Consider the following 13,435-nt stretch of genomic DNA (forward strand, 5'->3'; position numbering starts at 1 on the left):
TGCAGCTCTGGAGTATAATACAGGATGTAACTCAGGATCAGTAATGTAATGTATGTACACAGTGACTGCACCAGCAGAATAGTGAGTGCAGCTCTGGAGCATAATACAGGATGTAACTCAGGATCAGTAATGTAATGTATGTACACAGTGACTGCACCAGCAGAATAGTGAGTGCAGCTCTGGAGCATAATACAGGATGTAACTCAGGATCAGTAATGTAATGTATGTACACAGTGACTGCACCAGCAGAATAGTGGGCGCAGCTCTGGGGTATAATACAGGAGGTAACTCAGGATCAGTAATGTAATGTATGTACACAGTGACTGCACCAGCAGAATAGTGAGTGCAGCTCTGGGGTATAATACAGGATGTGACTCAGGATCAGTAATGTAATGTATGTACACAGTGACTGCACCAGCAGAATAGTGGGCGCAGCTCTGGGGTATAATACAGGAGGTAACTCAGGATCAGTAATTTAATGTATGTACACAGTGACTGCACCAGCAGAATAGTGAGTGCAGCTCTGGGGTATAATACAGGATGTAACTCAGGATCAGTAATGTAATATATGTACACAGTGACTGCACCAGCAGAAGAGTGAGTGCAGCTCTGGGGTGTAATACAGGATGTAACTCCGTGGTATAATACAAGATGTAACTACAATGGCATGTAAAAATTTGGGCACCCCTGGCTAAAACTGAAATTATTGTAAACAGTTAAAGTGCCCCTGTCAGCAGAATTGTGCACACTAACTTACAGACAGTGTCAGTTCAGCGCCGTTATACTGATTACAATGATACTTGGTAATACTTGTGGTTTAGATACTGAGCACAATCCTGCTGACAGGGGCACTTTACACACACTGCAAATGAAATGATCTCTGAATGGCCTAAAGTTAGAGATGACACATGTCCTTGGCATTTTTGGCAACAAAATTGTTATTTCTTTCATTTTAAAAATTACAAAAAGGAAAAAGGGCCGATGCAAAAAGTTGGGCACCCTTGGAAATTTGTGTGCTCAATTATCTTTGACCAAGGTTTCAGACCTTAATTAGCCTGTTAGGGTTGTAGCTTGTTCACTATCATCGTTAGGAAAGGCCAGGTGATAAAAACTTTCCAGCTTTGTAAAAACCCAGCCTCATCTAACCTTGGGCCAAAAATCAGTAGCCATGGGTTCTTCTAAACAGCTGCTTAGCACTCTGAAAATTAAAGTGGAGGAGGCCCACAAAGCAGGAGAATGCTATGAGAAGAGAGCAAAGTATTTTAAGTTACACTTTACTCAGTTTGAAATGCAATTAAGAAAAGGCAGTTACCAGGAACAGTGTAGGTCAAGATAAGGTCTAGAAGACCAAGCAAAATGTCAGTGAGAGCTGCCTTTGGGTTTGCTAGAGAAGCAAAGCAGAACATCTGCTTGACTGCTAAAGACCTTCAGAAAGATTTAGCAGATTCTGAAGTTGTAGTACATTGTTCTACTGTTCAGAGACACCAGCACAAATATGGCCTTCAAAGAAGAGTCATCAGAAGAAAATCTCTCCTGTGTCCTCACCATAAAATTCAAGGAAGGTCAGAAGTATGCAAAAGAACATCTAAACAAGCCTGATGCTTTTCTAAACATGTCCTGTGGAGCGATGAGATTAAAATAGAACTCTTTGGCCACAATGATCAAAGGTATGTGTTGAGAAAAAAGGGAACAGAATTTCAGGAATAGAATGTCTCGCCAGTCTCAGATCAACGTCTCAGATCAATAATGCTTTGCTGTTTTTTTTTTGCTTTTTTTTGCAGCCAATGGCAGTGGGAACATTTCATATCATCAACTGTAAAAAAGCTGAAGGTAAAAAGAGGATTGTTAGGGCTGGCGGAACGCACCAAATTATAAAATAATAGTAGGCGCGATCACTGCCCGGGGTCCACCGTGCAGAGTTGGTATGCTGCTGCTTAGTAACGGCGGGCGCTCAATAGGGCGGTATAACACACGCGGGTTAAACGTCACCCGGTGTGCGCTCGGCAAACTCTGTTACCTTACAGAGCCGCACTAACGCTAATACACAAATGCCGAGCCTGTTCACACTCGCAGCGCTTGGGGAGAAGACCGCTCAGTCACAGGACTCTGGCCCCAGGACATAGGACCAGCGTCCCTCTAGACCTACCGAGCGTGTGGCATCGCAACTGCAAACGCCGCTAACAGAAACTGATTGCCATGAAGCGACAGTGCCTGCCTTGGTACGATGGTGCCCTATGGCAGGCGACACCATCGGACGCTAGTGCTGGGATATGATGAGCACTTGTGGCCTATGGCTAGCCACTGGCTGATGCTGACTCTGCAACTAATTCCCTAACCACATACGTAATATCAAAGGGAGGGGAATTTAATGAGTCATTCACCAGGTACATGCATCCGTCATCATCCACACATATAGCAACTAGAGTCTATACTAGCGCATGGCCGAGCGGCCATGCGGACCTTTTATAGCCGTGCGCTTCCGGGACCTTCCTGATGCTCCAGATGGACCAATTGGAACAGGAGAAGGACCTGAGCATGTGACTCCCGATCCCCAATGGGAGATCGTCTCATGAGCATGCACAGTGGGCCGAAGGAAGGACTTAGTCTCTGGAGTCTTTTGCTGCTGGCCAGGCTGCATTGCCATAACAGGAACAGAGGTGGCAGTAGCAACTGAACCCACAATGCTGGTGTGGGCTAAACGCCGGGATCGTGAAGTCTGCTGAGCAGGCTCCACTGTGGCTGGAGAGGAATGGGAGACCGAAGGTGGTAAGGCTCGGGATTCCCGCTGTGCAGCGCTCGGACCCCGACACCTAACATTGAAGACTTCTACAAATGGGTAATGAACCTAAACACACTTCAAAATCCACAATAGACGACCTCAAAAGACGCAAGCTGAAGGCTTTACAATAACCCTCATAGTCCCCCGGTCTTAACATCATTGAAAATTTGTGGCCAGACCTCAAACTGGAAGAGCTTTCTAAGCAAGAATCATGTCTGGCTACAACAAGTGTTTACAAGCTGTGATACTTTTAAAAGGGGTCGCTACTAGGTACTAAAACTAAAACAATGACTTTAGTCTTTTAGGCAAAAAAAAAAGAAATGAGTCATCTGTAACCTTTGGCCTTTTAGAGATACTTTCATCTTCAACTTGCTTAACTGTTCACGATAACAGTAATTTTGACCAGTTGTGCACAAACTTTTCCATGCCACTGTATGTACATAGTGACTGCTCCAGAAGAATAGTGCTCTAAGCCATGATTAGTATACAGACTTATAGAAATAGATTAGCCAGTTAACATGTCGTCTGTCCATACTGTAAGGACGTTGTGTTAGGGACAAGGCTACAAGAAGAGGAAGCTCCTCCACCTCTTCCTCCTTGGGCTCTGCTTCTGACCCGCTGCCGACCTTTGATAAGGAACAAAGAAATTAATGATTTTAATATTATATATAATTAATCCAGCCCTGGGTTCTTAAATGTGTAAATGGATTTAAGGTGTAAGGGGTTTTCTACAGAGTTGGTCTCCAAAACACAATGTATATGAAAAAATGTGATGGAACAACTTTATATGTCTAGGAAATATGGAAGAGGATGTATGAACCAGACTGATGTCTCCAGGGGACATTTGGTTGCCTACAATTTCTCTTCGCGTCATAAATTCAGTGCAACTTTAATGCTTATATATAATACAAAACATTGTGTACCAGATGTAAGATTTTAAGCTTCCCAGACATGTGTGTTGTCCATCGTTTTTATCACCATATGACAAGTTACAGCCACAATTTTACCACTATCTGTAGCCAAATATTGTCAGGAAGTCATTGCAGAACTTTTACTTTTTTATTAGTTCAAGTATCTGTTTTTTTCCATTAGGGGAGCTTCAATCATAAGGATTTCCTCCACTATTCTGATAATGGTCAACTTCACGGCAGACGGTGTAGCGTCGTGGGCCGGGCTGGGGGGGTGGTCCCTCTGTATACCACGCAGTGATGTACAGACAAAAGATGGGGGCAGATTTCAAGCGCAACAGGTCCAAGTTTATTTTCTGCCGTCCGACTGACGGCCCTCACGATACACCGCAATTCTCTTCACGGCCCTCAGTGTCCAGGCCCCATTACACACTCACACATCGTACTTTTCCACCAGGGACGTAATTACACGTACCGTCCCTTTTTCACTTAGTGACGATCCTGTCAGCACAGTCACTGTGGCCGCCTTAGGCCCGTTCACCATCAGCACTTTTACTGGTCAGCTATCGCCTTCAATACAGTACGCTTTTCTCCGGTGCATCGTCTGTACTGCAGTACTCCCAGTCAGGACCACCCCCCCTGACTTTCTCTCTCCTCAGTCCCCTGGTTTGGCTCTCCTCACAGCACACAAACTGTCACAGACTCCTTGTCTCTTGAGCACCTCCCGGGGACTGGAACTTTCTGGAACCCTCCTGTCAAATTTATAACTTTCCCGGTTTCCTGTAACTCCTCCCCCATGACCAGCGGTTTCTAAAGCCCTAAGCTGCTGTTAAGTCCTGAACTTACATTCCTCCCTGCCATCTAGTGGTCAACCCATGGTACTGCACGTCATCTACACTTTCCTAGCTGTCTCCCCACTGTCATAACTGCTATCTGCCTAAACTGTGCAAACCCTCCTGTCTTCTTACTAATAAGTCTGTCCGTCAGGTCACCTTCCCTACACGCCCCCTTCCTTTGTCTATTGTCATCCTCGACAATCGTCGTCCCTGCCTTAGTCGTTCTGAAACTTCCCCTACTTTCTGTTGTCGGACCGGTGGTTGGGCCATACCCACCATCTGCGGGGGCCGAACCAAACCGGGAGCACCATGCTCCGAGCAGCCTACCGCCACTCGCCAGCGAGCACGCCACATGACAACGTCTCTCAAAGTGGGCTAGGTACACCCGGATTCTCTCTACGGCGTGTACCTTCCCCTGCTCTCCCCTTCTGTCACCTTTCACTATCCGATACGCCATGATCGAGGTCTTACACCTACCAGATCATTGTCAGCGTCCGCTTCCTTCTTCGGGAATGTCCGTGGTGTTATGGACCTGACTTGGGACTTCTATCCATCTCACATCTTCCATCTCTTTACCTTTCCTTCAATAACAAGTCATGGTCGGTGCCCCGGGCACACAGACCCTCTAATCTCGTAGACCCCTTTGGTCTCACATTCCTTATGGTCACACATTTACTTTGGTCACACACCCCCCCATACTCGGACCTGTTGCAATCTTCTTATGCATATTATACATTAAACCAAACTTTATAATATGACACAAGTACCCCTTTTATCATTTGCTGCGTCTTTTTTTCCCCCTTTTTTTTTTAACAAAAAAAATGTAACAGACTTTCTCCCCCTTCCTTTAACATTGGCACTCCCTTTTTTTTTTTAATATGCACCCCCGCCATGTCAGGCAAACCAAATTCAACAATTTTAACAAAACAAAAAAACCTTTTTCTTTCTTAACGCAAACTGTCCCAATGACCTGCTTAACGTTACAACGAATTCCTGACAGTCCACGCCATCTCCTGGTGGCTGGTAACAAGGGACCCCACAGCCGTGGAGCTCCCGGGATGCAGGGAGTGTCCTTAAAGTCCTTTCTATGGGGGCTCGTGATCTTCGGGTTCAAAGAGCACGGCTACTGCATAGTAGCCGCGAGGACAATATTCCTTGTAATAGGATACCAAGTCCCCCTCTTGCAAGGCCTGGCCATGGTGGATCGATGCCACGTTGGTGTATACTTTCTGGCCGGTTGCAAGGTCTCGGATAAACCCATACCCCTTTGATATATTGGTGTATAAAAGCCGTCCCAAGGATCGTGTAGCCGCCATGCCAGCCTCTCCCCTCTCATGGAGCAGGTTCCAAATCTCCTGCTCCCCGGCCTTTTTCTTTTTGATGACTTCCGCGACCCAGACGGAGGGTCCAGTATAGGCCCTGGAGTCCGATGGGCGGGACTCAGCCAGGGTCGAGTGCGGGGCAGAGGCGACCATAGATGTCAGCGGCCCAGCAGTCGCTGAGGCCGGGCGGCGAGGAGGATCAGCTGTAGTTCCTGTTGAATAGGCCGCAGAGCCTGACAAATAGGCCGCAACTGTCTCCAGCGCCGGCACAGACGTGGCCACGGGGTAGGCCGCACCTGGAATTGCAGTCGGGGGCCGGAATATCAGCCGGTTTCGGTGATGAGGTCGTTACTGGCAGAGGGAACGCAGCAGCGCCTTCCGCGGACAAGCTCCGCACTGGTGACACCGGGCGGGGTGGCTCGGGGACGGGAGCGGGGGCCTTACTCAGCTCAGCGTAGATCTGCAGTCAAGCCTTCAGGAACACCGGAGCCACCGGCGGAACCGGGGGAACTCTCACCTTCCCCGACGCCGCTGCCTCTGTCATAACATCCCGCGTCTCATCCCGCAGTCTCCGTCCTTCACCCCGCCGTCCGGCGAGGCTAGCCTCCATGCTCGGGGGTTCCGCAGTGAGGCACTCCGATGTCCACTTTGGCGGCCATTCCCGCAGGGCCCGCAATTGCTCTACTTCTCCGCCCAAGATCCGAGCGACTGCCCATGAGTCTAAAAGATAAGTCTTCCGGCTAGGCTCGTTCTCCCGACGCCATCGCCACTCCAGGCGCCCGATGCCTCGACAACCACAGCGTCACATCCCGTCCGGTGGGCAACAATCAAATGGCGCCAAGCAGCCGCAGCCAATCTCTTCCTCCGCGTCACACCCTCTACTGGGTGGGGTGATGGCAGGCCTCTCCACCCAGCTGCCTGGGTCCAGTACGTGGGAGCGTCGGCCCCCTGGTACATATCGCTTCCCCCAGGGGTACATTGGCGGGGGTCCCAGTCCATCCGGGACAACTGCAAACACCCGGATCTCTCTCCTGCGGTGGAGCAACACTGCCATCTTGCACAGAACCTGGTACCGCCCCTGATCCTCTGCCAGCACCGCAGATCCTCCACATCATTCATTTGTAATCCACAGATTAGCAATTTGTATTCCACAGGTGTTTATAATCCAAACCGAGTAGTCCAAATCCTTTTCCATTCCTCAGAGGCAGGCCTGCCGCAGAAGATATCGTATTAGCGGCGGTGATCCTGCCGACTACTCCAAGTGTAGCATCGTGGGCCGGGCAGGGGGGGTGGTCCCTCTGTATACCGCGCAGTGACGTACAGACAAAAGATGGAGGCAGATTTCAGGTGCAACAGGTCCAAGTTTATTTTCCGCCGTCCGACTGACAGCCCTCACGATACACCGCAATTCTCTTCACGGCCCTCAGTGTCCAGGCCCCGTTACACACTCACACACCGTACTTTTCTACCAGGGACGTAATTACACGTACCGTCCCTTTTTCACTTAGTGACGATCCTGTCAGCACAGTCACTGTGGCCGCCTTAGGCCCGTTCACCATCAGCACTTTTACTGGTCAGCTATCGCCTTCAATACGGTACGTTTTTCTCCGGTGCCTCGTCTGTACTGCGGTACTCCGTCAGGAACACCCCCCTGACTTCCTCTCTCCTCAGTCCCCTGGTTTGGCTCTCCTCACAGAATACAAACTGTCACAGACTCCTCGTCTCTTGAGCACCTCCCGGAGACTGGAACTTTCTGGAACCCTCCTATCAAATTTATAACTTTCCCAGTTCCCTGTAACTCCGCCCTCCATGACCAATGGTTTCTAAAGCCCTAAGCTGCTGTTAAGTCCTGAACTTACACTCCTCCGTGCCATCTAGTGGTCAACCCAAGGTACTGCACGTCATCTACACTTTCCTAGCTGTTTCCCCACTGTCATAACTGCTATCTGCCTAAACTGTGCAAACCCTCCTGTCTTCTTACTAATAAGTCCGTCCTTCAGGTCACCTTCCCTACAACAGCAACAAGGTGACCAGTCTAGAGAGGCAGATCGTCAGGAACAGCTTCCTTGCCGTTTTGTTCTTGTCGTTCTGTGTCTTCATCTACGTTGTGGCTGCTATTTTGCACGCCTTCTTCTCCAGCCCCCATGTTTGGGAGAATGCTCGCAACATCCTCTTCGTCCACATGCTCATAAACGATGCCTTGATGATATTTGTGCTAATATTCCTCTTTCCTATGACTATCTTTCTTGTACACATGCCTGTGTCCATTTGTTATGCTCTGGTCACATTCTCTGGGAGCGCTTTTCTGGTTATGCCCTACAACTTGGCCATCATGTCCTTGGAACGTTACCTTGCCATTAGCTATCCATTAAGACATTCACAAATCTGCAACGTACAGAGGTCACTTTTGGCTATAGGAGTCATGTGGGCTGTGGGTCTTGCTCCGCAGCTCCTTGACTTTATCGCCATGTGTTACTCAATGCCCAGGGGTTTCTTCTCAGCCAGCTTAGTATGTGTATGGCCAGCATTTGTAATGAGCGATTTCCAAGTTAAGTTAAGGTCATTCAGTGAGATTAGCGGTCTCTCCTTGGTGGGATTCGTTATCTTCTACACTTACATCAATGTTATGGTGGTGGCTCGGAAGATAGGGTCAGGGAAGTATTCGGCATTCAAGGCAGAGAAAACCGTCCTTCTTCACGCCCTCCAGCTCGGACTTTGTGTGATGTCTTACACATCCTCATTAACTGATGCATATATGACTAAATATTTCTTCTTCATTCCCATAACCAACTTTTTCTTTTGCCTCCCGAGATTTATCAGTCCTTTAATTTATGGCATAAGAGATGAAGTGTTTCAGAAACACATGAGGAAGATGAACTCCTTCATTTCCTAAATTATTCCAAATTTGTAAGTCGGATTCTTGAACTCAATCAGCTATAAACATTTCTAAAGAAACCTGGAGTTAGCGATACGGCTGTTCAGTTCTTACCGCAACATTAAAAAGGTTCCTGTCCTGTAGTAATCCAATGTGCCAGCACTAAGATATGAAGCATCGAAGTCACATGAAAAATCAGTAGAGAATTGGGGACGTGATACTGTACCCCAAGTGCACATGTAATTCCAGATCTGGAGTTTACATCCAGTGAGATATTTTAAGATTCGGTCAAAGGAATTGGCAGAGGAATGAGGAGCAATAATGCGAGAAGAAGATTAACAGGGCAACAGAGTTAATGTAAAGCTATTAAAAATGTTAACTAAAAATCTACCTTGATTCATAAAATGTTGCTGCGCGCAAAAGAAATAGAAAAAACTTAAGCTCTTTGACCTGGAAATAGTAAAGATCAACAATTCGATTCTTAACTAATCAAAAGAATTTAGAATTTCCAAATATTCATGGATTCCAGCGAATATGAATCTCCGAGAATCCAACGTATTGAAATCCAGCCAAAAATATATTTTATTTTTTAGAAAAAAAAAACAAAAAGAAATTAAAATTGATACCGCCGTTCCTCCAGTGGTTTCCTAGGTTCACGCTCTGGCACCAGTCTCCTCTTCACTGGCGCTTCTAGCCTAAGAAGTTAGTAGAGGAACGGCAGGGAGCTCTAGCTGCATGGACAGGTGAGGGGCTTGGTGCATATTTTTTTTTATGTTTTTCACCCCCTTCCTGGGCAATTTGTCTATTATGCATTGAGTTTAAAAACCTCAGAGCAAACTAATCTGCTTTCTGTTAATGTGAACTGGGGCTCATTCGATTCACAGCTAATAATTTCAGGGTGAATCAGATTTCCTTACTGATTTTGAGAGTGTCTGACAATTTTTGGAGGATTTGATCCTCTTTATTAGATAACAGATGTCCGCTTTAGAAGATCATATTGTACTTCTCTATTAGGAATACGGAATGCCATCAAAGTATCCTCAGCTACTTAGGTGGGCTTATTTTTTAAGACAGATTTCTGAGATACACTATATAGACAAAAGTATTGGTCCCCACATCATAATCAGTGAATTCCAGTTTGATCTTCAGTCCCATTGCCCTCAGTGTATAACATCCAGCCCCTTGCTCCCCCAAGTTTATAATATCCGGACCCTCACCCCTGGTGTATAACATCCGGCCCCTTGCTCTCCCAGTTTATAATATCCGGACCCTCACCCCTGGTGTATAACATCCAGCCCCTTGCTCCCCCAGTTTATAATATCCGGACCCTCACCCCTGGTGTATAACTTCCGGCCCCTTGCTCCCCCAGTTTATAATATCCAGACCCTCACCCCTGGTGTATAACATCCGGCCCCTTGCTCCCCCAGTTTATAATATCCGGACCCTCACCCCTGGTGTATAACATCCGGCCCCTTGCTCCCCCAGTTTATAATATCCGGACCTTCATCCCCGGTGTATAACATCCGGCCCCTTGCTCCCCCAGTTTATAATATCCGGACATTCACCCCTGGTGTATAACACCCGGCCCCTTGCTCCCCCACTTTATAATATCCGGACCTTCACCCCTGGTTTATAACATCCGGCCCCTTGCTCCCTCAGTTTATAATATCCGGAGCTTCACCCCAGGTGTATAACATCCGGCCCCTTGCTCCCCCAGTTTATAATATCTGGACCCTCACCCCTGGTGTATAACATCCGGCCCCTTGCTCCCCCAGTTTATAATATCCGGACCCTCACCCCTGGTGTATAACATCCGGCCCCTTGCTCCCCCAGTTTATAATATCCGGACCCTCACCCCTGGTGTATAACATCCGGCCCCTTGCTCACCCAGTTTATAATATCCGGACCTTCATCCCTGGTGTATAACATCCGGCCCCTTGCTCCCCCAGTTTATAATATCCGGACCTTCACCACTGGTTTATAACAGCCCCTTGCTCCCCCAGTTTATAATATCCGGACCTTCACCCCTGGTGTATAACATCCGGCCCCTTGCTCCCCCAGTTTATAATATCCGGACCTTCATCCCAGGTGTATAACATCCGGCCCCTTGCTCCCCCAGTTTATAATATCCGGACCTTCACCCCTGGTGTATAACACCCGGCCCCTTGCTCCCCCACTTTATAATATCCGGACCTTCACCCCTGGTTTATAACATCCGGCCCCTTGCTCCCTCAGTTTATAATATCCGGAGCTTCACCCCAGGTGTATAACATTCGGCCCCTTGCTCCCCCAGTTTATAATATCTGGACCCTCACCCCTGGTGTATAACATCCGGCCCCTTGCTCCCCCAGTTTATAATATCCGGACCCTCACCCCTGGTGTATAACATCCGGCCCCTTGCTCCCCCAATTTATAATATCCGGACCCTCACCCCTGGAGTATAACATCCGGCCCCTTGCTCACCCAGTTTATAATATCCGGACCTTCATCCCTGGTGTATAACATCCGGCCCCTTGCTCCCCCAGTTTATAATATCCGGACCTTCACCACTGGTTTATAACAGCCCCTTGCTCCCCCACTTTGTAATATCCGGACCTTCACACCTGGTGTATAACATCCGGCCCCTTGCTCCCCCAGTTTATAATATCCGGACCTTCACCCCTGGTGTATAACATCAGGCCCCTTGCTCCCCCAGTTTATAATATCCGGACCTTCACCCCTGGTTTATAAAATCCGGCCCCTTGCTCCCTCAGTTTCTAATATCCGGACCTTCACCCCTGGTGTATAACATCCGGCCCCTTGCTCCCCCAGTTTATAATATCTGGACCCTCACCCCTGGTGTATAACATCCGGCCCCTTGCTCCCCCAGTTTATAATATCCGGACCTTCACCCCTGGTTTATAACATCCGGCCCCTTGCTCCCTCAGTTTATAATATCCGGACCTTCACCCCTGGTGTATAACATCTGGCCCCTTGCTCCCCCAGTTTATAATATCCGGACCTTCACCCCTGGTTTATAACATCCGGCCCCTTGCTCCCTCAGTTTATAATATCCGGACCTTCACCCCTGGTGTATAACATTCGGCCCCTTGATCCCCCAGTTTATAATATCTGGACCCTCACCCCTGGTGTATAACATCCGGGCCCTTGCTCCCCCAGTTTATAATATCCGGACCCTCACCCCTGGTGTATAACATCCGGCCCCTTGCTCCCCCAGTTTATAATATCCAGACCTTCACCCCTGGTGTATAACATCCGGCCCCTTGCTCCCCCAGTTTATAATATCCGGACCTTCACCCCTGGTTTATAACAGCCCCTTGCTCCCCCAGTTTATAATATCCGGACCTTCACCCCTGGTGTATAACATCCGGCCCCTAGCTCCCCCAGTTTACAATATCCGGACCTTCACCCCTGGTGTATAACATCCGGCCCCTTGCTCCCCCAGTTTATAATCTCCGGACCTTCACCCCTGGTTTATAACATCCGGCCCCTTGCTCCCTCAGTTTATAATATCCGGACCTTCACCCCTGGTGTATAACATTCGGCCCCTTGCTCCCCCAGTTTGTAATATCTGGACCCTCACCCCTGGTGTATAACATCCGGCCCCTTGCTCCCCCAGTTTATAATATCCGGACCCTCACCCCTGGTGTATAACATCCGGCCCCTTGCTCCCCCAGTTTATAATATCCAGACCTTCACCCCTGGTGTATAACATCCGGCCCCTTGCTCCCCCAGTTTATAATATCCGGACCTTCACCCCTGGTTTATAACAGCCCCTTGCTCCCCCAGTTTATAATATCCGGACCTTCACCCCTGGTGTATAACATCCGGCCCCTAGCTCCCCCAGTTTATAATGTCCGGACCTTCACCCCTGGTGTATAACATCCGGCCCCTTGCTCCCCCAGTTTATAATGTCCGGACCTTCACCCCTGGTTTATAACATCCGGCCCCTTGCTCCCTCAGTTTATAATATCCGGACCTTCATCCCTGGTGTATAACATCCGGCCCCTTGCTCCCCCAGTTTATAATATCCGAATCCTCACCCCTGGTGTATAACATCCGGCCCTTTGCTCCCCCAGTTTATAATATCCAGACCTTCATCCCTGGTGTATAACATCCAGCCCCTTGCTCCCCCAGTTTATAATATCCGAACCTTCACCCCTGGTTTATAACAGCCCCTTGCTCCCCCAGTTTTTAATATCCGGACCCTCACCCCTGGTGTATAACATCCGGCCCCTTGCTCACCCAGTTTATAATATCCGGACCTTCATCCCTGGTGTATAACATCCGGCCCCTTGCTCCCCCAGTTTATAATATCCGGACCTTCACCACTGGTTTATAACAGCCCCTTGCTCCCCCAGTTTATAATATCCGGACCTTCACCCCTGGTGTATAACATCCGGCCCCTTGCTCCCCCAGTTTATAATATCCGGACCTTCATCCCAGGTGTATAACATCCGGCCCCTTGCTCCCCCAGTTTATAATATCCGGACCTTCACCCCTGGTGTATAACACCCGGCCCCTTGCTCCCCCACTTTATAATATCCGGACCTTCACCCCTGGTTTATAACATCCGGCCCCTTGCTCCCTCAGTTTATAATATCCGGAGCTTCACCCCAGGTGTATAACATTCGGCCCCTTGCTCCCCCAGTTTATAATATCTGGACCCTCACCCCTGGTGTATAACATCCGGCCCCTTGCTCCCCCAGTTTATA

General features: G+C 48.5%; 1 protein-coding gene across 1 annotated transcript; it reads left to right on the forward strand.

Annotated features, from left to right (window-relative positions):
• The first annotated feature begins 1,657 nt into the window (after positions 1 to 1,657).
• Positions 1,658 to 8,738, forward strand: LOC141051471 (odorant receptor 131-2-like). Its single transcript, XM_073548395.1, has 2 exons — positions 1,658 to 1,667; positions 7,846 to 8,738. Exons 1-2 carry the CDS (start codon positions 1,658 to 1,660, stop codon positions 8,736 to 8,738), a joined length of 903 nt encoding a protein of 300 aa, XP_073404496.1.
• Positions 8,739 to 13,435: the final 4,697 nt, after the last annotated feature.

The sequence above is a fragment of the Dendrobates tinctorius genome, unplaced genomic scaffold, assembly GCF_039654945.1.
Source record: "Dendrobates tinctorius isolate UK_male_01 unplaced genomic scaffold, ASM3965494v1 ptg000157l, whole genome shotgun sequence".
NCBI lineage: Eukaryota > Metazoa > Chordata > Amphibia > Anura > Dendrobatidae > Dendrobates > Dendrobates tinctorius.